Source organism: Amblyomma maculatum, chromosome 1 (genome assembly GCF_055883805.1).
Source record: "Amblyomma maculatum isolate TAMU_Amacu chromosome 1, ASM5588380v1, whole genome shotgun sequence".
In the NCBI taxonomy this organism is placed as follows: domain Eukaryota; kingdom Metazoa; phylum Arthropoda; class Arachnida; order Ixodida; family Ixodidae; genus Amblyomma; species Amblyomma maculatum.
This window is the reverse complement of record NC_139344.1, coordinates 363,661,232-363,684,845: the sequence shown is the minus strand read 5'-3', so window position 1 is coordinate 363,684,845 and position 23,614 is coordinate 363,661,232. Positions and strand designations below refer to the sequence as shown.

Sequence of the window (23,614 nt, the reverse complement as noted above, 5' to 3'; positions counted from 1 at the left end):
CCATTTGGAGCTTCCTCCACGCAGCCTCTTGTAGTATCGTGAAGGAAATATGGGGAGAATAGAGAAGTTTGCGCATTATGATATGAAATGTATCCTTATAATCTCATGCCAGCAGAACTGGTTGTGCGGCAGCCGAAACTTAGAATCCTCTGTAATGATTGCGCAACTCCTCGTTCCATGGATGAGGTGAGTGCTCAGGGATCCAGATCATTTGGATCTGTCAGAGCTTAATATTAGTGGAATATCAAGGGAACCAGTGGCTATGCAGTGTGTTTTACAGCCGTGACTGAAAATTGATCGAGATCAGAATTTGTCTATTTATACAGAAGTTATATCTGTCAAAAGATTGCAACGAAATAAGGTAGTTAGGCACAATGCCTTGAGGGTTCGCAATCATCTTTAAATAGACGGAGATCGGATGCGAAAGACATTCTGAATAATGATTCCGCCCTAATGCAATACTATCACTCCCATTAAACTGTTCCTTATCTGTAACCAAGGGGCTACCCACTGGACATTTTATGGCAATACCACCCCTTTACTGTAACTCTCAAAACTTAGAAATAAACTCAACCAATTGTGAGAGAAAACCCATCCCAACCAAAAGGTTATCGCGAGCGAAATGACCTGAGAAAAGAAACGAAAAGGGGCAAATCAGGAGGACAAGACATAAGAACCACCCCGGATCATTCCGGCAAACTATCTTCACTAATGCAATACATCTAACACAGCCAGTGTCTGCGCTGTAGCTGTTGCTTTCTGTAAACCTGATGCGCGACCTTCGACGCATATGGGACAGAGTTTTCTGTGTTCCAGTCTGACGTACGATATGCTGCGAGGGCGCTCTTAATGTTACATATATATAGCAATGCCTGCTCTGTGTCATGGATTCTCATGCTGTATGCGTTGGGATCTTTTCCGTGATCTCTGCCATATGCATTAAGGTTGGCCTAAGAATACATTTATTTCAGTGTCCCTTTTACGTTTTTCTTGGTGATCTCTGCCGTTGCTGCTAACGGCATTGCAGCTGCATCGGTAGATGACGCAATGTTTTTTTTTTTTTTTTTTTTTTTTTGGTAGAGTGAATGAACTGATAATTGCATGGCTCCATGTTTTCAGTTTCCAACTGTGGCGTGCATATACGACAGCTTGACAGTGATGTACCCTACATGTGCAACCAAGCGTTAATAATGCCCAAGTCTGAAAAAAATCATTAAGAGTGCCTCACTCAATTTTGTACGAGACCGAAATTTCAGACCTCCTGCCGGCAACAAAAATCCAATTACTCTGAACATGTGTACTGGTGTCAAGAATTTTAAGTTATGTTCTGAAGAGTTTAAATAATGCGAGAGGATTCGTATGCGCTGTCAGGTATAATAGGAAGCACATTCTAGCCGTGCGCTGTGGCCCAATATCCCACTTCAGGAGCTCTTAATCATTGCATATTTTACCAATAAGACCCAGCACACTTCGCCTTATCTTGTATACCTCGACTTCCCAGGGAGAATAATGGAGCACCGCGTTTTCGTTGCAATATTTCTTGCAGTCCTGAAGGTATCGCTGGGAGCGGCGCAGGAAGACAGCGATGACGTTCCGGACAGTTTCCAGGTAATAAACGTTACATAAAGTTTCAAAACTGTGTTGTGCAAGCCTAAATTTTGATGCGGTAGGCTTTCCTGTCAGGTGCAAAAAACCTTACAAAGCCGTTTCACCCTCCTGCGCCCGTAAGTTAGTTTGTAATCTGTCACTTAGTGCGGAAAATGCTTTTCTGTTGAAAGATTAGGCGCACGAAACGCGTCTAGCCATATTTCTGTTGCATGACATACAACAATAAGTAAAAGATGGCTACTGGCCCAGACAGAGAAGAGCACTAAATGAACACTTTACAGCATTGGGAACCTGCAATAAATTTCCCAAAAAATTACAGGTATTTGCTCTTCGTCGAAACGCTACAATATCGGCAGGCTGTGATGGAGTTACTTGCTCAAATTATCAGGGCCAACCGTTCAATAACCATATTTTATGTCGATGACATGGAGTGACAACTTATTGCACTTCTTTTCGAGTAATGTCGAAACAGAAGTTCGCATGAGTACAAAAACGTATCTCTCACAGGAGATACTTGTAAAGACAGGTATGTTTAACATTTTGCGTATTGGGGCTGGATGTGTACAGCGGCCTCTTAGAAATACCAAATATGTAGCAGATGTGAAAATGGATGGTACACAGTAATGCGCAAGTATTGCAGCTCAAATATCTTGTCATTGTTCGTTAGCATGAACGGCACAGAATTGAGGAACCTTTATATGCCGCGGTGTGAGCACCATGATTACAAGGTTACAGATAATGAACGCAAAGTATGTGCCGCCAGACAACTTCAGTACGCCCTACGCATCTCGCTACTAGTAAAGCTTCGACTGCAATCAACCAGGAATGACAAAAAATATTAATTGGCGCTGATTGCAAACATCAATGCACCAAATGTTTAAATATCACAGCGATTTAACGTGGTTACGCCGGTAAGGCATGCAAGAGCACAATCAATTCGGTGCATTATACTGTTCGTTTTTCGGGTGACCCAGGCCAACTTTCGGCTAGCCAGGGTCCAATGTTGTGCGACAATGGACTTAGCCTGGTCCGTTATGACTATATATGCCTCTTAGTACAATTTAGCTCGTAGTAATTGACGAGTGACCCGGTTGGAAAGTGAGGGTGCCTGGGCCGAGCGTGGGTGTGATCCTCGGACTTGGCGCGACACATTCTACTTCGATATTAATTTTCATCTAATGTGGCCGAGGTCAATTTTCAGGTGACACGGGTGAACTTTTGGGATTGCCCAGCGGCAAATTACATAGTGACGGCTGAACTGACGAACGATTTATTATACCTGGACAACGATTTCAGCGCCTTTAGGCCGAGGTCAATTCTCGGATCATGCGGACCATATTTTGCGGTTTCCCGGGTAAACTATGGCGGTGATCTTCGAACTACATGCAGACCATTATTGTCGAATACCAATAATGATACAATTGGGTGGAGGTCTGTTTTCGGATGACCCGCGCGAGATTTCGTGTGTAGCGTGGGCTAACAGTCAACGATGAAAGGTCGAAGATCTTGTTTACCATGGTGAATATTGGCCACAGTATTGTCTAATGAAGAAAGTGTTACACTGAAAAACTGCATGTTTTATCTCTAAAATAAGCTGTTGCTATGCTAGGCTATTTTAACTGTAGCAACAGTGCACCTCTAACCGTGTGTTAAATAAGAGAACGCCTTCAGAGATCGACGGGATTCTGTAGCTTTGGACGCGAAGGAGATCTCTCGCTTTAAACACACAAGTAAAAGCGAAGTTTATTCGCGCACTCCTGCCTGCAAAATTCAGGTGGTGTTTACGACACCGAGGACACAATTTTCCAGCCTTCAAACATTAAGGCGTGTCATAAAAAACCATCTCTCAAGTTTATGAGTAAAATGATCTCTCTGTACGACTGGTAAATTGGCATGAAATCAGTAAATAATTATTAAAATTGCCATTTGGTTGGTGAAGGCTGTAATGCTCGGAAACACAGGGACAGCAAGTAGGGAACACCATATGAGCTACAAAAGAACTTCTCAATGAAACTCAGAGTTCAGGATACACTTTTTCTTAGATCCGCCGAAGGCATACAGCCACAGGCTATGAATTTCGCATCCTGCCGAACTACGCTTTAATGCATGCGGAAGGAAAATGACCTTGTTCTGCCCCCCTTTATTGCTATATGCGATACAGTCCAAATAGCACTGTCGGGAAAAACACGAATGGTGCCGTTGAACACGAAACGAATTTGATTACAATGGCTCATTGGCTCAGTGGACAATTTATCCTGAAGCATTATGTGGTATTTACCCCACTGAAACCTATTAGGACGTACAGAAGCGCTACTTTGCACCATTTCTGATTATTTTATTTGGCGGTTTAGCACTGAGAGTGTGGCACAGATTGTGTAAAATTTAACATACATAGGGGCTTTTTGAAAACATATTTCTTGTTACGCTCATTGTCTCTTTTCTGCGGCTATGCGCTCTGGTGTCATGCGCAATGCACCTTTTGCTTCTTCTCGGTTTCTGCGCATGCGTACTAGTGGCCTGTCCTGTGGTCGCATACACGCTAGATGGTGAGGAGGTGGTTGCTAGGCAGCGGCTGTGAGAATGGTGCAACCACGGTGGAAATTGTTGCCACTGCGAAATCGCTGCATTGCGGCCAATGTAGCTTTCGCTACGAAACGTTATAAGCCACAGGGGACATGGCATCCTGCAAGTGAATAAGAGGTGACCACCACTCTATATATAAGGCTTAGTTTGGTTTGGTTTATGGGGTTTAACGTCAGATAGTGACTCAGGCTATGAGAGACGCCGTAGTGAAGGACTCCGGAAATTTCCACCACCTGGGGTTCTTTAACGTGCGCTGACATCGTACAACACGCGGACGCCACTCCGTTTCGCGTCCATCGAAACGCAGCCGCCGAGGCCGGGATTCGATCGCGCTTTTTTGGGCACAGTAGTAGAGCGCCGTAACCACTGCGCAACCGCGGCGGGGATATATAAGGCGTTAACAGTATTCAACTGTAGCTCTTGAAGATAATGCACGCATCAAACGTAAAAAGTGATACTAGAGCTCTAGCTTGACCTTCCTAATCAAATCGAAATCTCCTCTTTGAGGTATGCTTTAGCCGCAGATGGGAACAGAAATGACAGTTGAAATAGTTCAGTGGTTACTACTGAAATTGAAATTGCATTTTCCAGCGTCCTTACGTACATATTCATTCACGTGTAAAAAAAAACGTTCTTTTATCCCCCCCCCCCCCCACCTCCTATACGTCATTTGTTCTTTATTTTCTCTTCACCTCGTCACAGCTCTTCGAAAAATTTCCACTCGTGGTTGCCATTACCGACAGCGACAATGACACCATATTTGAATGCATGACAGCAGCGAGGATATCGTTTAGCAAAGAACCTAAGTCAGCAGAATATACGTGGCTTCTGCACGGCTACCATGGCGATGAAAAGTAAGTATACCTCCTGCCCGAGCGGACAGATGATGCTTGCTGTACATAGCTCCGTTGCGGTCTTATGGAAAGCAATTTAAAAATTAGCTCACCGAAATAGTCCCACATCCTACTAATAGATAGCAAAGAATGTAAAAACAAGCAATGAAATGGATATTTTTCCGCCATGAGGTCATATATCAAACGGGAAGGGCTTAAGCACGACCTGTACTAAACGCCACAGCACCTTTAACACTACCTCTTCATTCCGCGATTTTTGAATGCAAGACAGCGTTGAACGGCTACACGTTCAGCTCCTCTTCAGCTCCACGCTTCCGTCCACCATGTCAGATAGATATGACGAAGTGGCACGGTCGTTATCTGACGATCTTCAGATATTCTCTTGTGTTGTTGTAATAAGTGAGAATTAAAAAAAGCAACAGATTACGTCGTAATTGCGAAGAGACTTTTTTAACTTACTACATCCAATAACGGCATTGAGAAGGCTCAAGAATGTCGGTCTAGGAAGCTTGTAGTCCAGTGCCGGGAATTGCCACTATATTTTTGGTCAGCTGTTGTACCGGTTGAGTCATTTTGCGAAGATATCGCTCACCTCAAATGCGTCTGAATTGAATAATGGCACCAGATGATCGTCCAAAAATCAGACTTCGACAACCATTGTTTTCGTTTTGCACATTCCACTCAATTGGCGCCCGTATTTCTAAGATGCTATGAGCTTTGGCTATTGTTAATAACCAAATTCGAGCTGCTACCAGAAGTACATCTCGTATTTATTACATCTGCACGGCAAGTCGATTTAACCAGCATGAACAGTGTGTGTTACGTGCCCCTACTGGCTGTCCTGCGCGATAGGAAAGGAGAAAACGCGTAAGTAAAACCAAGTTCCTTCACAATCCTTACTTCATGCAAACAGAGCATCGGCCAGCGCGCCCGCATTCCTGCAGTGCAAGAATTATGTAGCACAGATTACACCGCTATTCTTTAAATATTCTTTGTTGAGGCTTTTTTTTTTCTAAAACAAAAGCAGCTGCAGTAGACGTCGCACATTTCGGTGGACACAGACATTTCGTAAAATGTTAAACATCGTAATTCGGTTTGGTTTTGTGGAAGGAAAGGCTCAGTATTTCTCTTATTTTCTTGTGGACAGTTACACCTAAAGTGATTGGAGTAGAATTGGAGGTACACAACCACTAGCACGCTTAAAACGAATGCCTCGTGGCCTCAACGAATTTAAGAGTCGCTCAGCACTGATCTGTGGGTCCGAGAGCCTGCCAAGGTGACTAGAGTGCGCAAGAGATCTTTCTTCACTGGTACCGAAAATATTGTGCAACATGAATTCAGACTCAGCTGCTAGCTCTCAGTGACGCAAATATATGTACAGGCCACGTGCTTGAGCCTCTGTGTTAAGTCAACTGAGGGCTATATATATATATATATATATATATATATATATATATATATATATATATATATATATATATATATATATATATCGTCGATTCGAATTCATTTCACGAACTAGTCTACAGCAGACGGATGTTAAATGGGAAGCGAGATCGCATAACAGAACCGTAATCGTTGGCCAAGAAAGCTTGCTCCACAACTTTGTTATAAATACAGGTTGTATTTTTGTAGCTGCTTATTGTTCAGACTGTTATCACAATTCTTGCACACGGCAAGGTGATGAGGAGGTGCAAATTTATATTGATGATCCTTAAAAGTGGCGTACAATCCTTCGTTTGGTCTGTTTCTTGATCCCGCATGGTGGCCAATAAGTAGTCCATTACGCGCGATGAATTTCGAACCTTCTCTACGAGCTGCGTATGTGAGGCCGCTTCGTAGATGGAAACTGCAATCTCCCAACCCTCTAGGCCCGTGAGGTTCAAACGATGTCGTGGTTAAATTCTTGGTAGTTGGCTCCCGGAGCCTTGTTTTTAAAGGCCTCGGTACTTAAGAGCTACCTAAGCCGGTGAAAGGGATATGCGAACTTTGATCTGCCTCCTAGTAAATTGTTGTTCATGTGAAAGGAAGACGAGAGGTGGTTGATAGGCCAGTCTTTGTCCCGTTTAGGGAAGCGTGATGTGATAGGCAACTAGCCGCTCCCCAGCGCTACCTAGGTTTATGATGTGCTCTGCTCGGCTGATGTAGGCTCGAGCAACGCAGTATGCCGCTTCGTTGCTGGGATTATATGCGTGGGCTGGCACGTAAACTATTTTAGGGGCGATAGAGTTATTGCCGACAGCTTTTTAACTGTAATCGTTTTCCGCTCTTACGCCACATGCTGCTTTGCGTTGGGGTATTTATTCCATGGTAGTAGTTTCTTACAAATTCCAGTGCCTTAAGACGCCATAAACTCCTTTTTTCAGGGACACAATTACCTTTCACTTTACGGAGGGAAGCAGCCCAGACACCTTTCTGTTCAAGGAGGGTTCGGGTAACTATCTATTATTTTTCATAATATTTATCTATAAAGTGGGAAGAGTTGTCAGTATCTGAACTCTCGATAGGTGCTGTATAAACTGAGCAACAATATGGGGGTGTTCAGCGGGCATATTCTTGTGACATACTAAACGAACCAAACGACAGGTTTTTACTCAAGCCTAAGATTGCAAACGTAGTTAGAGGCAATTACTCACTCAAGTTTTGCTTCTAAATTACAGCACACCCAATATTTATTCCTCGTATCACCTTAAAACAATGCTACTGATTGAAGTGTGTACCACCTGTCAAGGAAGTTCAAGTAACGACTCTTGTTCGCTAACCCTTCCCTGGCAAACTGACTCGCAGTTATATTCCCAGCTATCGCGCATTTATTACCTTCTATTAGAAGGGTATAACTGCACGAGGTAGTTCACTAAACTCAATAGCGAGCCTATGTATTTAAGTGTACTACAAAAGTGTACCGGAATCGCTGCTCTCTGACACTTCTCAAAATATTTCGGAGCCCTAACTGTTTTGGTGTCTTCCCAATAGAGAAGGTATATAACACTAACTCCTTTTTAATGTTCGCTACTATAATATCCCTGACATGCTAATTTGTAGAGTAAATGAGAATTCAGAGATTACATAATTTAATGGTCCCTTTGTTAAAGGCAAAAGAAACAAGTGTGTATGGTCGAAACGTATACACGTTTCAAGAAGCCCGAAAGCAGAAACGCTGCGGTTCAAAGTAGTCTAAACCGGCATAGGAAAAACGTTTAGTGGGGACAAGGCTGACGTCACATGGTATCTGCCAAGCAACTATCAGTCCCAGTCTCTGCCCATGGACGCTGCGGCTCTACTAACTTCGCGTAATACTGGCACAGTGTCAGGAACGTACCAACTGGTTTCACAAACCTCAAGGGGGGTAGGTTTGGGCTGGTGAGCTATCAAAAGACCTAAAAATAGTAGCGGGTGATACGTTCTTGCTCAGAACGCGTTCCTCGCGTAGTCAGTATTTGCAGCACGTGTGGTAGGTATATATTTTCAATGAGCATACGAAATACTGCCGGAAGAAGTTCGAATAATAAATGCATCCTTCTTCCACACAGTCCTATTCTAACGCACGGATTGAGATGCCTCATATTATCTTCGTAATTAAAAAAAAACACTTCCAGCCCCATTATAAGTTACTGCAACTAAGAAATTGCTTCGGCGTAGAACGACTTATTGTAAAATTTTAAATTATTATTTTTGTAGCCAGAAAGTAACAGACGACGAAATCCCTAGGCGGAAAGGTTCAGGATAACGACTCGAAATGTTAAGTAACAAAATTATTTATCGAGTTGCCTAGAGCCTCATCAACTGATCAACTGAACTACTGACTTGCTCTTGAGAAATTAGGCACCTGATTTGCTCGTGCCCATGAATAAACAATGCGCGCACAAAATGAATATAGTAATATGAATGTGTATTTTTTCTTCCGTTATACAAAATAATTTCGAACAGGCATAAGTTATCGACATCAGGGGCACGTACAAGAGGCTCCTAGTCGCTGCCTGTGCATCTCTGTTGGCCCAAAATGCGGCTGATGATGGTTGGAGTAGTAAATCCCAGACTTTAACGTCTCTTCGGTTAAGAAGCATGAATGCCTCATTTAAGTTAAGGAGCCTGTATAAGCTTTTCAGCGTTCTCAAATGCGACTGTGTGGTCAAAGCGAAAGCGAGCGGCTTCGAAACGTATTGCATGTAACATTCCTACACTCCTGTCTCGAATATACCGTAATTCGCAATTCGCCACCGTAACCCCCTACCGCGCGCAAGCGGTGCGCACGCGATAATTGATCCTGACGTTTTAGGTCTATGCGCCGACTTCAAGCATATGTGGCGTCATCTACCGGAGTCAAGGAGACCTGGGCATGCGCAATGGAACGAGCAGTGGTTGATCGCGGTAGTGGATAGCGAATCGCGGTACACTAAATGTCTCTATGTTTTTCGACAAGCGACTGCGATATCGTCAAGACTCTCGCAAGGCTATTCGAGAGAGGTGTTAGGGCAATTCTCATCATAAGTACAAGCCTTGCCGTCTCATTGTTATGCATCGCAACATCTCGATCACTGCGAAGATCTTTTAGTCGACTAACCGGAGTTAACTGCGACGCAGGGATATTTGCATGATGAGAACAGATTACTATCTTTTGGTTCGGCGTATACGCTTCAGTAGGTGGCGGTATATTTCGATCGCCCGTGCGCCGGTCCACCCCAACCCAAGGGCCAAGGCAACACTTTCGCCGCTATATGTGTATATTGACAGCGCACCATGGGATGGCACAAGTGTTCAAAAACCTTCGAAACTATAGCTGTTAAGCAAACATGCATTATCTAGCTGCGCGTAAAGAGCACCGTCAGCGTCACGTGACTCCGATGATGTCACCACCTGGACTGCATTACCTATGGCTGTCATTAATTTCGCCGCCAGAAGGTGGGATATAGGATTGGAAAAGCCAGCGTAGAGATACGGTCGTAGCCATAGTGCATTTATCAGCGATAACTTCTACAGCTCTGGTTTAGCAGTTTAGCCGTAGGCATCTCTCACAAGCTCACTTCCATGAACTGAAAAGGAGAGGCTCGTGATCGAGATAGTGAGTTGAAATGATGTAGCATGCTTCTCCTTGGCTTGCGGCTTCCCTCCTCCTTCCTCTTAGCCATTGTGCAGACCATCAAGATTCCGCGGAACTCTCAGCAGTCGGGCTGTTGATTTGACAACCAATCTCAGCTAGGCTCACAATGCTCTTCGCAATTCAGCGCTTATTAAATTCAAGTTAGTCACTCTTCAGACTCTAGTCCGGGGAGCCACCCGTGATTCTCTTCCTCCTTTGCGCTACAAGTGGATGGGGTTGTATTACACTAGCGCAAGAGCCCCGTTTCCCGATTAAGCAGGTGTTTCGTTCCCTGATTAAGCAGGTATTTCGTTCCCTGATTAAGCAGGTATTTCGTTCCCTGATTAAGCAGGTATTTCGCTCCTTGGAGCTTTTACCAGCTTGGGCAGCACTTTGTGGTGCGAATGGCACCCACTGACGCTGTCTCTATTTAGCGCTTTCGGGAAGTTAGCGTATATGAAGACTTTGCCAACGTGGGCAGAACGTTGAGAAGAAATGAAGCCATTGTCCCTATTCACTGATTTTTCCCATATTTTAAACCTTTACCAACTTGGAAAGAGCTTTGGCATGGCAATAGAACCAACCGGTGCAATCTTCATTCCCCGATTTCACTCATGTTTGCCAGTTTGAAGCTCTTTCCGACTTGTGCGGCATTTTTGAGATTAGAATCAAACCAACCAGTACAGTAGCCATTATCCTATTTCTCCATTGTAGGTATGTATGAAGCTGTGAAGCCGCGCCGCCGTTGACAGACGCTATCAACTTTATACATCCCTTTTCATATTAGAATCAAATTCATCTGAACCTTCGGTCAAGCGCGCTAATCCTAAGTCATGCAAGCACGTTCGTACTGCTCGGTTACAACGGTACATTATTTATTTGTCTGCTGATCCTTCGAATACTGCGTATGAACTCGGCTGTGCACTGATGAGTATGCGAAATACAAAACGAAAGTAAAAAACCCTTCGCGCTAAAAGTTCTAACTTATGTAGGGCCCAACCATGCTAAATTGGCCACCATTTTTTCTCTTTTTGCCTTAGTCTCTTCTAACCGGAGAAGGTGGCACGTGTGGTAATGTAATCAAATTACAATTTGAATTTATTACGACTTCAAGTTCAATGTAATCCAATTGCGATTTCAATTTATTACACAATTTATTACGCCCTTCAAGAGAATGTCATAAAACGCAAGGATGGGACAGTGTTCGGTACGCGCAGATGCATCTAATGACTTTAGAAAGCTGCGACCAGCGGGGACGTGGCTGCTTAATTGCGTTAAAGGGGAGGTGGGAGGGGTATTTGATGGACCCGAGGCACAGGGTCTTGCTCTGAACTGTCCGTGGTGCGTGTATACGTGTAGGTCAGAGGCACCAGCGACAGGCGGTTCGAACAGCTAACACAAACGCTCCGATAACGCTGCCTGCAACCGCGCTGCATCACAATATGCCAAAGTTCACAACAGAAACTTTCCTTCGAATGAAACACTTCCATTTCTTCTAAAAATTGAAACAGAACTATTGCACACCTATGAATGAGTGGCTGCAGCAATGAGTGCAAGTTCAACAATATAAAGCAGATGAAACTGCCAGGTGCGTACGATGCGCAATACAAGGTAGAGCTCTTGTTTCATCGTCGTACTTGGAAGAAATAGTAACAACTAATTAAAATGGAAATAAATTATCTGTCGAATGTCTCTCTCTATTTGGCAACGGACAGCAAAAAAGAAAAAAGAATTCGCTAGAAAATACAATTAAGAAGTAGTTCATATTTTAGGCTGGGCAGCCGGTCGCGTCTGGTGTGGCCTTATGTTCTCTTCTCTTACCTATATAATGCCGTGCACGCCACCTTGTTGTTCTTCTGTATTGGCTGATCGATGTGTCAATAAAGTGCGTCTGCGTGGTAAAGGTGCCTTCGTTTCAGAAGCCACCATTAAAGTTGCAACGAAGAGATTCTCGACAAATACCTTAATAATGTGTGGGCATAGTTTTGCTTCTCAATTGAAAAGTTTCCTCAAACCATGTCAAGAATTTTCTAAGAGCAAGAATTCCTATTATTTTTCACGTCATGTCTTCCCGTTAGTCGCTGCGCATTCCACCATGAGTATAGATGGTGGTGAAATGCCTGCTATGTGATCATAAGCAGTTTTCAGGTTCATGTGCTTAGGCCATTGCCTGGTCTTATGGGGCTAGTCCGCACCACATACAATGTGTGTCACCCAGGATAGTTAGCAATCGAAAAGTAAGGTTTGTTTCTGATAGAACAGTGCTTTGAAGGCATAGCATTGTCAAATATGGGTGCCTCATAGGTCATGTTATTTTAGAGCAGCAGGTACGTTAACTAGTCTTTGTTAGTATTTAACAATTAAAGTTTCAATCCAAGATTTTCATTTACTAAGCTTGTAATCCAGCGTTTTTATTAGTCATGTATTTGCCAAAAGTTTGGGCAGATGTTTACGTGATCGTTACTCCGCAATCAATTACGGGATCGCGACCGAGCGATATCCAAGCTGCCGGAAACAGCTCATGCCACGCCTACGAATAGAAGCCGCATAGCAGCGCGACTGTCTCGTTCATTCATCACGTCGGCCAGCTGAGAGTATGAAGCCAAGCTAGCAGAAAGCATGTGGCCTTCGCGCCCCTCTGAATAGGTCATCGTGAATGTGGCTAGCATGCTAATGGGACGCAATGCTTCGCTTCGATTCACAGTCTGTGTCGAAATTCTTACGCTCTAGCAACAACAGGAATAACATTTTTGACGAAAACCAAATCTCCTGGATGTATTGAAGGACTGCCTTTATTAATTAGCAGATTATCTACCCAATTTAGCTAACTCACTTGATAGGTATAAAGTACAGCTATACACTACTGTAATGGCGAAGCGTTGCCATGTAAAGATGGTTATTAATTTTCTTTAGGCAAATTAAAAAAAAAACAATTACCTGTGCGCAGGATGGAATGCCATGTAATATCTTCGAAGCGCTTTTCGTTTACAAATCTTGCTCTCTGTGGCATCGCCGTATAAGCGAAGTATAATTACACTTGCCAAGGCAAAAAATTCTGGCATTTCCTTACAGGGAGTGATGCTCCTGTTATTGGCAAGTTCTGCTATGCGGATAACAAAGTTTGTGGAGTCATGGATTTACCTTACCGCGGACGCCGTAAATATACTAAAAAAGCGGCTACATAAAACCAGTGTGTTAATAGAAAGCAGTGAAAATTGCTTTCTGAAAACAACAAAAAAACACATACTTTGACGAGCTGTACAGGGCAAGCGTACCATTCAGCAGAAATTGAACACTGTAGATTCATAAATTTGTAATAATTTCATGTTTTCAGATCAATATTTGGAGGCTTACGTATACTTGTTACAGTCAGAGAGATGGCAGAAAATGAGTAGCATGGCTTATTATCAAGAAGGGAAGCGGCCAGAATTAGTAGCGTCTTCATTGTTTTTTTTTTCTCACTCTTTTCTCACCTTATTTGTCATTAGTAGCTTTGGACCCTCCTTTAACTCAGGCTGGGACCTAAGTTTATAATGAACCAGAGAGGTTTTTCTTACAACAGAAGCCGTTAGGTCCACCGTTTGCGCTTGTCAGTCAGACAGAAATTAAGGCGCGAGCATCAGAGCCTTTTGCAAGCTCTCTTCCGACACCTTTATCTGAAAACTTGAACGCGATACATTTATATTGAAGACCTATTTTGGGAAGCTCTTCTTAGCCAATTATTCTATTGAGCCAATCTTTCCAATTCAAGTACAAGCTATCAAGACCACTTTTTAGAGATATGGCTGTAGTCATTCCAAAGTGCGAATAGCATTAAATCCAATACAGTATATGAAATAGCATTTCTTTACTGAATCATTTCTTTTTGTAGGATATTTAAAGAAAGCATTACGAAACACTGCATAACAAAACCACAGTGCGCCGAAAATATTCTATAAAAGCTTAATTCTTGTGGTCTCACAGACGACTCACAAGGGAGAAACGTGCGTTATCAAAAAGATCTAGAAATGCAAGATTAGGAAGTACACGATAACAAAAGCCATAGCGCATACCTATTTTCGCGCCTTTCTTCAGAGAGCGAATCGAGAAATATTCCAATCGAACTAAAAGGGATTACACAAGCTTGCGTTATCACTCGACATTTCCGGACCACTTCTAGTAGAAGGCATCCCCAGGAGCGCTCAAGCAGCGGCCACATCCGATTTGTTAATTTTTCCTCCTAAAGAACCCTTTCACAAGCACGGTAAAAGAACAAACGTTACGCAAGAGGTCAATTCGGTTGACACTTTTAAGCTTTTTTTCTCGAAATTTTCCTTCCATATTTATTCGAATAACTGCTGATAATGCTTTGGAAAAATATTTAATGGAGCAATAAAAACTATCCAGCTCGAACTTTATTACATTGCAAAACAGGATTTATTCTGTCTTTTCGCAATGTGTAGTATAGTAGGCCTTGATTCGTATTGCCTGTGGCGCCTCGTACCCTGGGTGGATGAGCTAATGCGTCACTACTTGAAACGGGTAATTGTCTGATATGTGCTCCCCAGAACTTGAGCTCTAAGGCGTTACTGACGTGTCACCTGAAATTAAACCCAAATAGCAAACTAATAATATACAGTTATCACCTGTGCGTACTTTAGTAGAGAAACTCAGGTCGGTGCTGCCCTCACACCAGTTGTCACTAGGACGTGGTCATACTTCCAACACTTATATCCCCGCCCAGGGTGCCCGATCTGGAAAAACTAAGATGTTGAGGTCGACATTCACCACTTGCTGTGGGACTGCCCAGCACTCAAACCAACACGAATCCGGCGCCTGAGGATAGCTGGCCTTTCAGCTACCAATCCTGCCTCATATGTCGCTTGGACGCTCGGACCTCATCATTGCTCACTCCTGGACTTCATAAAATCAGCCAACCTTTTTCCATTTATTTAATCATTTATTCATTCTTCATCTCATACCCTACTGATGCCATGAGGTGATAAATATCGAATAAAAAAAAATTAGTTTTGTAATTCGAAAGCATTTCATAGCATATCAATGAAGTTTCATGTGTCAAGTTAGGAAGTTTGGTTTTCTTCAATTGCATAGTTATTGACCCCTTATATGTCACTTATTGTTTCTGTTTTCCTGATAGCGTCGAAGAGTAATAAAAGGGTGGATGGGTAAAACAGCTCCCATTTGACCATAAACCTGATTTTTTTTTTTTCCTCGTTTAGAGTGCATACTCTGGGTTGCAAAGGGCAGAGAAGATTCGGTGCCTCAACACTGTCTGAGGCGATTCTCCAGTTGCTGCGATATCGCAACTCCAAAGTACAGCAAAGGAATGTGCAGCAGCGAAGACGCTTGATTCTTACTCTAGGAAAAGAATTCGTTGAGCAAATAAAGAGCCTGCACTTCGACGCACAGTAGCCTTGCACCTAAGTTAATAAGAGCCGTATAAACATTTTGCACTGCTTTTCTAGCATGTAGTACGTCCAAGGTATTTGCAAAGTTGTCATGGAAACAACCATTCCTTATGATTTAACCTGGCCTTTGCCGTGAAGAGCATTGGCAAACCGAAACGTGATTCCGCAAACGGAATCCAGAATACAGTACATCCACCTATTGCATCCGAGATTTCAAAGAAGAGTAAGATTGAACTATTATCACTAAATAAATTTTTATTTTTTATCCTGAAAAATTATGCTCTTATCCACAGCCTCTTCCGTTTTACCTCTGTAATTCTAGCGTCGCTTTTTACCACGAGCTTTCTTTGTTGCACGCATCGCTAAGAACCTAGCATCTACGCCGCAGCTTCACGCACATTACATTAGACAGGATGCCGTCGTCCCTATTTACCATGTATCTAGCCCCTTTGTACTAAAAATAAGTGCTTTAATGCATTTATTCAGTAAACTCAGTTCAACACCGTCCGAATTTTAAACATTTATTAATGTGAAACCAAGAGAACAACACCCTAAAGCAGTGCGACAACGTCAGCATGTAAAGCTGCATCAATAGTAGAAAAGCTCAAAACAGAACAAGACTCTCTGAAGCTGCAGAGTATATCAAACTACACTAGCGGGTACGTTCAGTGCATGTCTGGATGTAAACTTGGAGAACAACATGGAGAAGCACAGAAGACAGCAACAAATCAGCTTTGCGGGCCCCGTCGGGGTGGTGCAGTGGTAAGACGCCCGACTACTGTGCCGGAGTTCCCGGGATCGAATCCCGGCCTCGGCGGCTGCGTTTCGATGGAGGCGAAACGAAGTGGCGTCCGTGTGCTGTGCGATGTCAGCGCACGTTAAAGATCCCCTGGTGGTCGAAATTACTCCGTAGTCCTCCACTACGGCCCCCCTTTCTCTCTATCCACTTTCACTCCCACCTTCATCCCTTCCCTTACGGCGCGGTTCAGGTGTCCACAGAGCAAGTGTGACAGATACTGCGCCTTTCCCTTCCTATGAACCAACCAACCAACCAACCAATCAGCTTTGCGGCCACCATAAGCTATGACGCGATTACTTAAGCCTTTCGGGCAGCGCATGGAAATGGCAGCGTCTGGCAGTTAGATTTACACATGTATATCGACATCTTCATCGCCGTCCGGTAGTTCGGCGCAGCATATACTCGCAAATACCACAGAGATGAAAAATTATCAAGCAACAGACAAAGCGCTCTTACTCTCGTACGTGTCCTGTACAAGTCACATTTTACCTGATGGTTTGTGGGAAGAGAGAGAAATAAGAAAACTAGACGAATCAATGACGCAGTGGAAAGTCATGATTTATTCACACCCTACAGCGTAACCGTAGCCGCATTGGTGTACCTGAACAGCCCTGCTGGTCGATTCAGCGGTGATGGTCCTCCGGTGTTAATGTGATTGAAAATTGAATCTTAGATTTGCTCAGTACCGATGAATTTGTCGTGAATTATAGTGAAGGTTGCTGAAATTATTAAGCGGCATCATTAAAATTGCTACGATCAAGCCTTCCTTTCAGTCCGGCTCAACAAACACAAAAAGGCCAGGAAACCAAGGGTCGCTCATGCCATATATCCAACGATCGAGGAAAAGGATAAAGTACGCAACATCTTTATCCGCTCGAGAGATGTTAGCAAATTATCGTAACATAAGTGAGTTGGAAAAAACTTGAATTTTTATCTCAAAAGAGCTAAGACTGATTTACAAACTAAGGTTCACTTGAGTATCTATTGATTGTAAGACTACCTGTAACGAAGGCAGAATCTTTATGGGAAATCGCAACAATACAATCTCTTGCGCACTCAGATTTATCTTTACCGGGTATTGCAGTGCTGCTCTAGCCGAAACATTCAATGACCATATATAGCTTGAATGGCGGCGCAGCACTATTTGTGGTGCTGGATGTTATGTCTATCTTATTCCGTGCCAAAATCTTATACATGCCCAAACGTTGCTTGACTGTGTTGTTGGTATTTTCAATATTGTTGCTTTTGTTTAACACGTGTATTTTCGTAAGCTCTCAATCGCTCACTTGCATCTGCTCACCTGTGCATGGGTGACACGGACATTGTCAGGCATATAGTATCTGCCGTTAGCCCTGTCATACAAGACCAATTGTGTCTAAAAGAAAGTTCTAAAGTAAATAAAGAAAATAAAAGTAAAACGGTTTCGATACACACGATAGATGACGCCGGCGGACAGTTTTAGCTGGATATTATGAAACAGGGGTGGGCATTGATTGTAAATAAAAATTTGAGACGGCCTGAGGACAATCGTTGCATTGCGAAAACGGACCTATATTAGGTCAACAGACAGAGCTGCATTCCCATTTCATTTGAGTGATATATATATATATAGCAATTATTACAGCATATGAAAATGTCCCCCAATGATGAACAGCATATATTATATGTAAAGATCCTAGCGTTGTCGCAGCTTTGTTAAAGCTACATCACTCTGCTTTTGATAGCAAGGTGGCCTGTATAATATTTCGTGCAGCGGCAGCATTTCTAAGCGAGAAACTAATAGGTGCACTTTGTGAAGCCTGTGACAGACGCTATTTTGAAGTATTGTCGAAACGTATTGTAAATTTCAAGGAGATAAAGTCATAAGCAGAGCAAACACGACCAACCTAATATAACGTATGCTCTTGCCGCTTACGAATGACGTGCACGTTCAGGTTAAGTGAGCAAGAAGAGCATTGATTTGGCTGCCTTTGCCAGTACCGCCTTTGCCTCTCCCAAAGCTGGAATAATATGCTATCAACCGGGAAGGCACCAGTAACCTCAGAATGTTTAATTCTAATAAATAACGACGCTCAGTAGGCAGTTGGCTGTGTGTTTCGGCGTGCTGAAATCGTCTCCTTCATAAAGTAGGCGCAGTGTACTGGGCAAATCTGTCATATTGAAAAGGCATATAATTATAGGAATCCAACGTTACAGCGTAGTTACAGCGCTCGACTACTGTGCCAAAGGACGCGGGATCCAATCCCGGCCTCGGCGACCGCTTTTCGATGGAGGCGAAAAGCGAGGCGCCCGTGTGCTGTGCGATGTCAGTGCACAATAAAGCATCCCAGGTGGTCGAAATTTCCGAAGGTCTCCACTACGGCGTCTCTCATAGCCTCAGTCGCTTCGGAACCTTAAACCCAACAAACCAAACAAACAAAGCCAATCCAACGTTGCACTATATCATAACGAAAAAGGACAACACTTTTTACATAGTTTTCACAGTTTTCAGCGCGTACCTGAAAACTTGCTCGAGTGCTTGCGGTACGGCGAGAGCTAACACGAATGTGCCCTTTCGCCATTTTCGTTGCAACATTAATGTTGGTGGCATTGTGGAACACAGCAGGGCTTCACAATCCTTAGGTGCATGAGAAGAAGAAAGTATCAAGGGTGGCCAATTCCTTAGGCAGATAGCACGGGGCAATGTGGGTAATGCGTGCGGGCACCGAATCAGATGACTTTGCAGCCTTCTTATAGTATGGCTCCGCATTGCTAGGGTTCGGGGCTCCACCCTAGGTGTATTTTTGCATGGGGTCTGTTGCGCCTTCGTCTGGTGAGGCATGATGGGAAGAATTCCTGTCAGGACTGTAATTTCTCGTATCACTGCTCTGTTAACAGACTCCAGGCGATCCTTCTCGGTACATGTCATGTGATGAAAAAAGGATTGGAAGATCAATTGTGGTTTTAGCACAGAACGCAAGAGAAGGCGGATAACGGTGGATGTGGAAGCATCTGACTTTTGATAAATCGTTTTCAGATGCCTTCTAGCGTGCTGTGAAATGGCAGGGGCTGGCGTCAGGAGCCGGTGTCGTATACATGCAGACCACTGACTTGAATTCAACCGATGACTAGGATACTGTTCCCGTTCAGATAACGGCTGATATGGCTTTCATCAAAAGTAACATTGCTGAAATGCATTTGCTACGGCTAGAAGTGCCCTTAAGTGATGCGAGAGCATGAATCCTACCACACAGCTCCACTGTTTGCGTTCGGAGCCAGCTCCAAACTTGTGGCCAGAGTTTAAAAACAAGGGTTCATGGACCATACTGCTATGTCATCCGATAAATTGTTGCATGCAAGTCACCGATATCGCTCAAGCGCTATGCCAGTGGCAGCAGACAGATGTTGAATAAGAAGTATTTTAGCTAAATGGTGTTCAACAGATGATGCATTCCTTCGGTCCCGCGTACAGAGTCTACGAGCGCGTAAATTGCTGCTGAGACGTACGCCAAATTCCTAGGGGAGTTTAAGATTCCATAAATTTACACCCATCTCACTGGAAAGGAGTACGCGCAGCAGTCTACCATGAAAGCAAGACTTGGCAAGTTTTAATTGCTTAATATTTTAACTCGCTTTACTAAATGCGTACTTAATATATAAGTAGTGTGTATAAATAATGAACGAAAACTACTTTTCGAGCATCCAGAAGCTAGCTAGAGAGTCAAATTGGAAAATGATCAAAAGAGATGTTGGAAGTAGCAGAAAGAAGCTAGAGAGCCAAGCCAGTAAATGACCCAAACGAAATGCTCGAAGCCGCCAGAAACTAGCTAGGGCGTCAAAATGAGGTTCTAGTCTCCAGGAAAGTAGTAAAGTCTCCCGTTTAGCAGACAATGGCCAGAAACGACGCCAGTAGCGTGAACAGGTGTCAAATGTGAGTAATAGCCTTCGTAGTCAGTTTTCGCAGAATAAGCATTCAATGCTTGTGATGTAGAGCGAGCGCATTAGGTTTTCCTCAATTTAAAACGGGTATATTTCATGTAAGCCGAGGTTCTAAAACGAGTTGTTTGAAGCATCAAAATACCAATAAGCAAATGTTTCTTCTGACCCCAGGCTGAGAGGATAGGTCGCTGGCAGTGAAGGCAAAATGTAAAGACTGAAGCGAAAAGTGAATATTATTCGGCGCTGTGAGCTCATTTGCAAATGTGCGAAACATATATTAAGCAGTAGCAGAGTAACTCAATTTCTAGACGCTCTAGAAGGAACAGCTGTATAAAGGACATATAGGTGGGATGAAAATATTTGCTCTGCACGGTGCAGGCTGCTCCGCTAACGCGCTGCGTGCATGCCGATGAGAGGATTGATCCAGTCAAGCTATCTTCGTGCGACACACCTCACCACAGGTCTCTGCTCCAGATCACAGCCAGCAGTCTCATTTTGAGTGCTCCCTCATGTTCCACCAGCGACATTACATTTTCATTTCATTTTCTTTTTATTTTCTATTTCTGCCATTTTCTACCTGCAGCCTCGACTGCAGACGGATAGAGAAACAGATGTTTTAGACATGACGACTCACAAATGACAGGCCCGTTGGAAGTGAGCATTGCTGTTGATTAAAATTTGTGTTTATGGTTTTATAATCCTTTCTAGCACTATTACAAATGATCCGAGCCAAATATTACACTCTTCTACGTACGGCATGAACAAAATGATCTTTCAGTCAGTGACCCCAAGCCTGCTACGTGGGCTCGTCGGCCTACGTATTATCGTAGATGCCGCTAACAGTAGACAAAAGAAACGGAGAGACTAACAAAGCCTGTGGGCTCATATTTAACCTGAATCCAAAGGAAGATCACACGTTAGAATAGACATAAGTTTCTAATAATCTAGCAACTGTATCCAATGAAAATCATGCATGGAAATGATTGCTTGTTAATTAGCCCGAATAATGCGGAAAGGACAGAGGAATACGAGAAATAGAGGCCTAAAAATTCTTGGACAAATAAGATCTCACTAGGACATGGAGAATAAAGCAAATATGCATATATCGCGCATATTCACAAAATATTATCAATGTGAGCAAGATATTAAAAACCTTTTTAATCTATGATTCGCTCAATGGCACTGCGTTCCTAGCATATATTTACTCAGCAAATTGGAAATGGCCCAGACAGGAAAATCAGAAAGGCGAGCTTAAAAATTAGTATGCAGAGCACTACAGTAAAAGCAATTTTGCACAGCCTCAGAAATCAAGAGGAATTTACAACAGAATGCAAAGAGCTCGAAATGGTTGGCGAATAGAGTATGTGCACTTAGTACAAGTAGTAACTAGGTCCGAATCATGAGATGGAATACTTAAATGAAGAAAATTGGGATAGGGCGCTTTTGGCAGGCACTCGCAGATCATCATAGCAGTTTACCGGCATTGCTCAAGAGGAAAATATATGAGTTTCTTATAACTGGTGCTCACCTATGGGGATGAAACATAGACGCAAACGAAAAGGGTTCGACTTAATTTGAGGAAACTGTAGAGAGCTGCGCAATGGAAAGCGTTACGTGTAACATCAGTGCTCTATGGCAACCGGGGTCGCCATATCATAAAATGTGTACGCAGTACGCTCGCTACTAGCTCATCTCAATAATGCAAAAGGTGAACCTCATAATCTTTGTTCCTTCTTTCCCGTGAGTCCTGCGGTAAAGACATAGGCTACCGTTAAAATATTGTCTGCGACATGTGATTCAAAACTGATGAAAGTAACTCCATGGTAACGTCTGCAACAAGTAAACAAGAGCACGAGTTCGCTTTCGCAATGAAAATGGATTTTCCATACTTGTTGACCCAATCAATGCATTAAAATAGGATTTGGCTGCTGGAATTTATACATTTCTTTCAGTTTTTGCGTTAGGATTGCACGATCTATATCGGCTGCGCAATATAAGTTCATGGATGGTTCGGAACCTGATGTCGATCGATATATAAATTATCCAGTGGACTAAAGAATCATGAATAAATGGACAATTAGATTTACAGAAGCTGCATTAGCCATCTAACACCTGAACAAGGACCGAGTGTAGTTTTCTTCACAGAAGCCTACCTTATTGGCCAATAGCGCCTACCGACACCCACGATAAATACGTACCAATTTGAACGTAAGGAACCCCAGCGTGCTCGACCCAAGCACCTGCTCTCAAGAATCCTGTATGCATACCTATTCTATCAAGTAATTTAGTTTTCAGGTTTGGTTTTCGTTTCCATCATGCGGAGTCACTTTCGCTCGTTCCTGTGATTCGCTACACTCAGTCAAGGATTTATATGTAATTTCAGAATACATGGCCTATTCTTGTGGCCAATTCATCACTTCGGTATCAATGTGAGGTCCCCTCCCGAACACATTCACGCAAGTACAGCACACGTTGCTGCATTTCTTTTTAAGAAATTCCATATCTTTCAATCATCGTGAGTCCATTTACATTCAAAGCAGAATAAAGGCGCCTCCCGCTGAACTCTAACAATCTGCTTCCCGCGAAAACGGCGGACATCGTGTACCCTCTATCTCCTCACATGATTGATCGTATAGTAGTATCGATGCCTAATCTACGAATATGCAATTTAGTCACTGTCTGACTGCAAACGCTTATTTGCAATACACAGCCTCCAATATGCGTATTTCTTCTTCGGCTTTGCCTTCGGGATATAATTACGCCGCATCTGTTCCCCTACTCACTTTGCTCTCTTTCGATGGCTAAACCTTGATGCCATCCATATTTTTCACTTTAACCGATCTACTCTGGCACCTTTGTATTTACAAACATTTTCGTTACGCCTTTCGATCTTCTGACAGGAGACAGAGAGAGACCGTTAAATGAAAAACAGAGAATATTGCCGGGTTCTAGATTTGCCTGGCATGCCACACTGTGTAGGAAGGGACGAGCACAGAACCAACGGCTGTCCACCATGGTTTACTACCATGACCGAAAAATCATCGCCATCGTGGTATTCAGCGTCGTCGACACTATGAGTGCTGGCCATGGCTTGTTCAGCTTATACTAAAGCCTGCACTCTGGCGGGATTATCATGTGATGTGCCTAGTGATCAGGCACGTAATCTTTTACATAAACATGCTTCTATTTTGGCCAGAGAATATTCTTATTTCAGCATAAAGCCAATCTCTTTCCTGGTCAGCCTTTTCACTGTTACTAGACGGCAGGCATATGCGTTGGCAGAAGGCGCGAGATTTGTTTTGTATTCTGGAGAAATGAGTCCACGTATTCCGCAATCAGTCCTCCTTTTACGCTCAAAAGAGTGACG

The 23,614-nt window shown here is 43.2% G+C and overlaps 2 protein-coding genes across 2 annotated transcripts in view; one reads left to right on the top strand and one right to left on the bottom strand.

Moving 5' to 3' along the window:
• Nucleotides 1-23,614, bottom strand: part of LOC146207985 (procathepsin L-like) — a 138,824-nt gene that overhangs the window by 49,001 nt on the left and 66,209 nt on the right. The gene's annotated exons all lie outside the window — the stretch shown is intronic.
• LOC146207989 (uncharacterized) lies at nt 1,390-15,721 on the top strand. Its single transcript, XM_084587199.1, has 5 exons — nt 1,390-1,608; nt 4,894-5,045; nt 7,412-7,479; nt 13,195-13,278; nt 15,342-15,721. Exons 1-5 carry the CDS (start codon nt 1,510-1,512, stop codon nt 15,470-15,472), a joined length of 534 nt encoding a protein of 177 aa, XP_084443325.1. The 5' UTR covers nt 1,390-1,509; the 3' UTR covers nt 15,473-15,721.

Bases quoted from the DNA above. Each gene is read 5' to 3' on its own strand.
- LOC146207989 (XM_084587199.1), top strand. From the start codon at position 1,510: ATGGAGCACCGCGTTTTCGTTGCAATATTTCTTGCAGTCCTGAAGGTA. The intron at 7,480-13,194 runs GTAACTATCTAT...ATTTCCTTACAG, and splicing joins TCTGTTCAAGGAGGGTTCGG to GGAGTGATGCTCCTGTTATT. The intron at 13,279-15,341 runs GTAAATATACTA...TTCCTCGTTTAG, and splicing joins TTTACCTTACCGCGGACGCC to AGTGCATACTCTGGGTTGCA.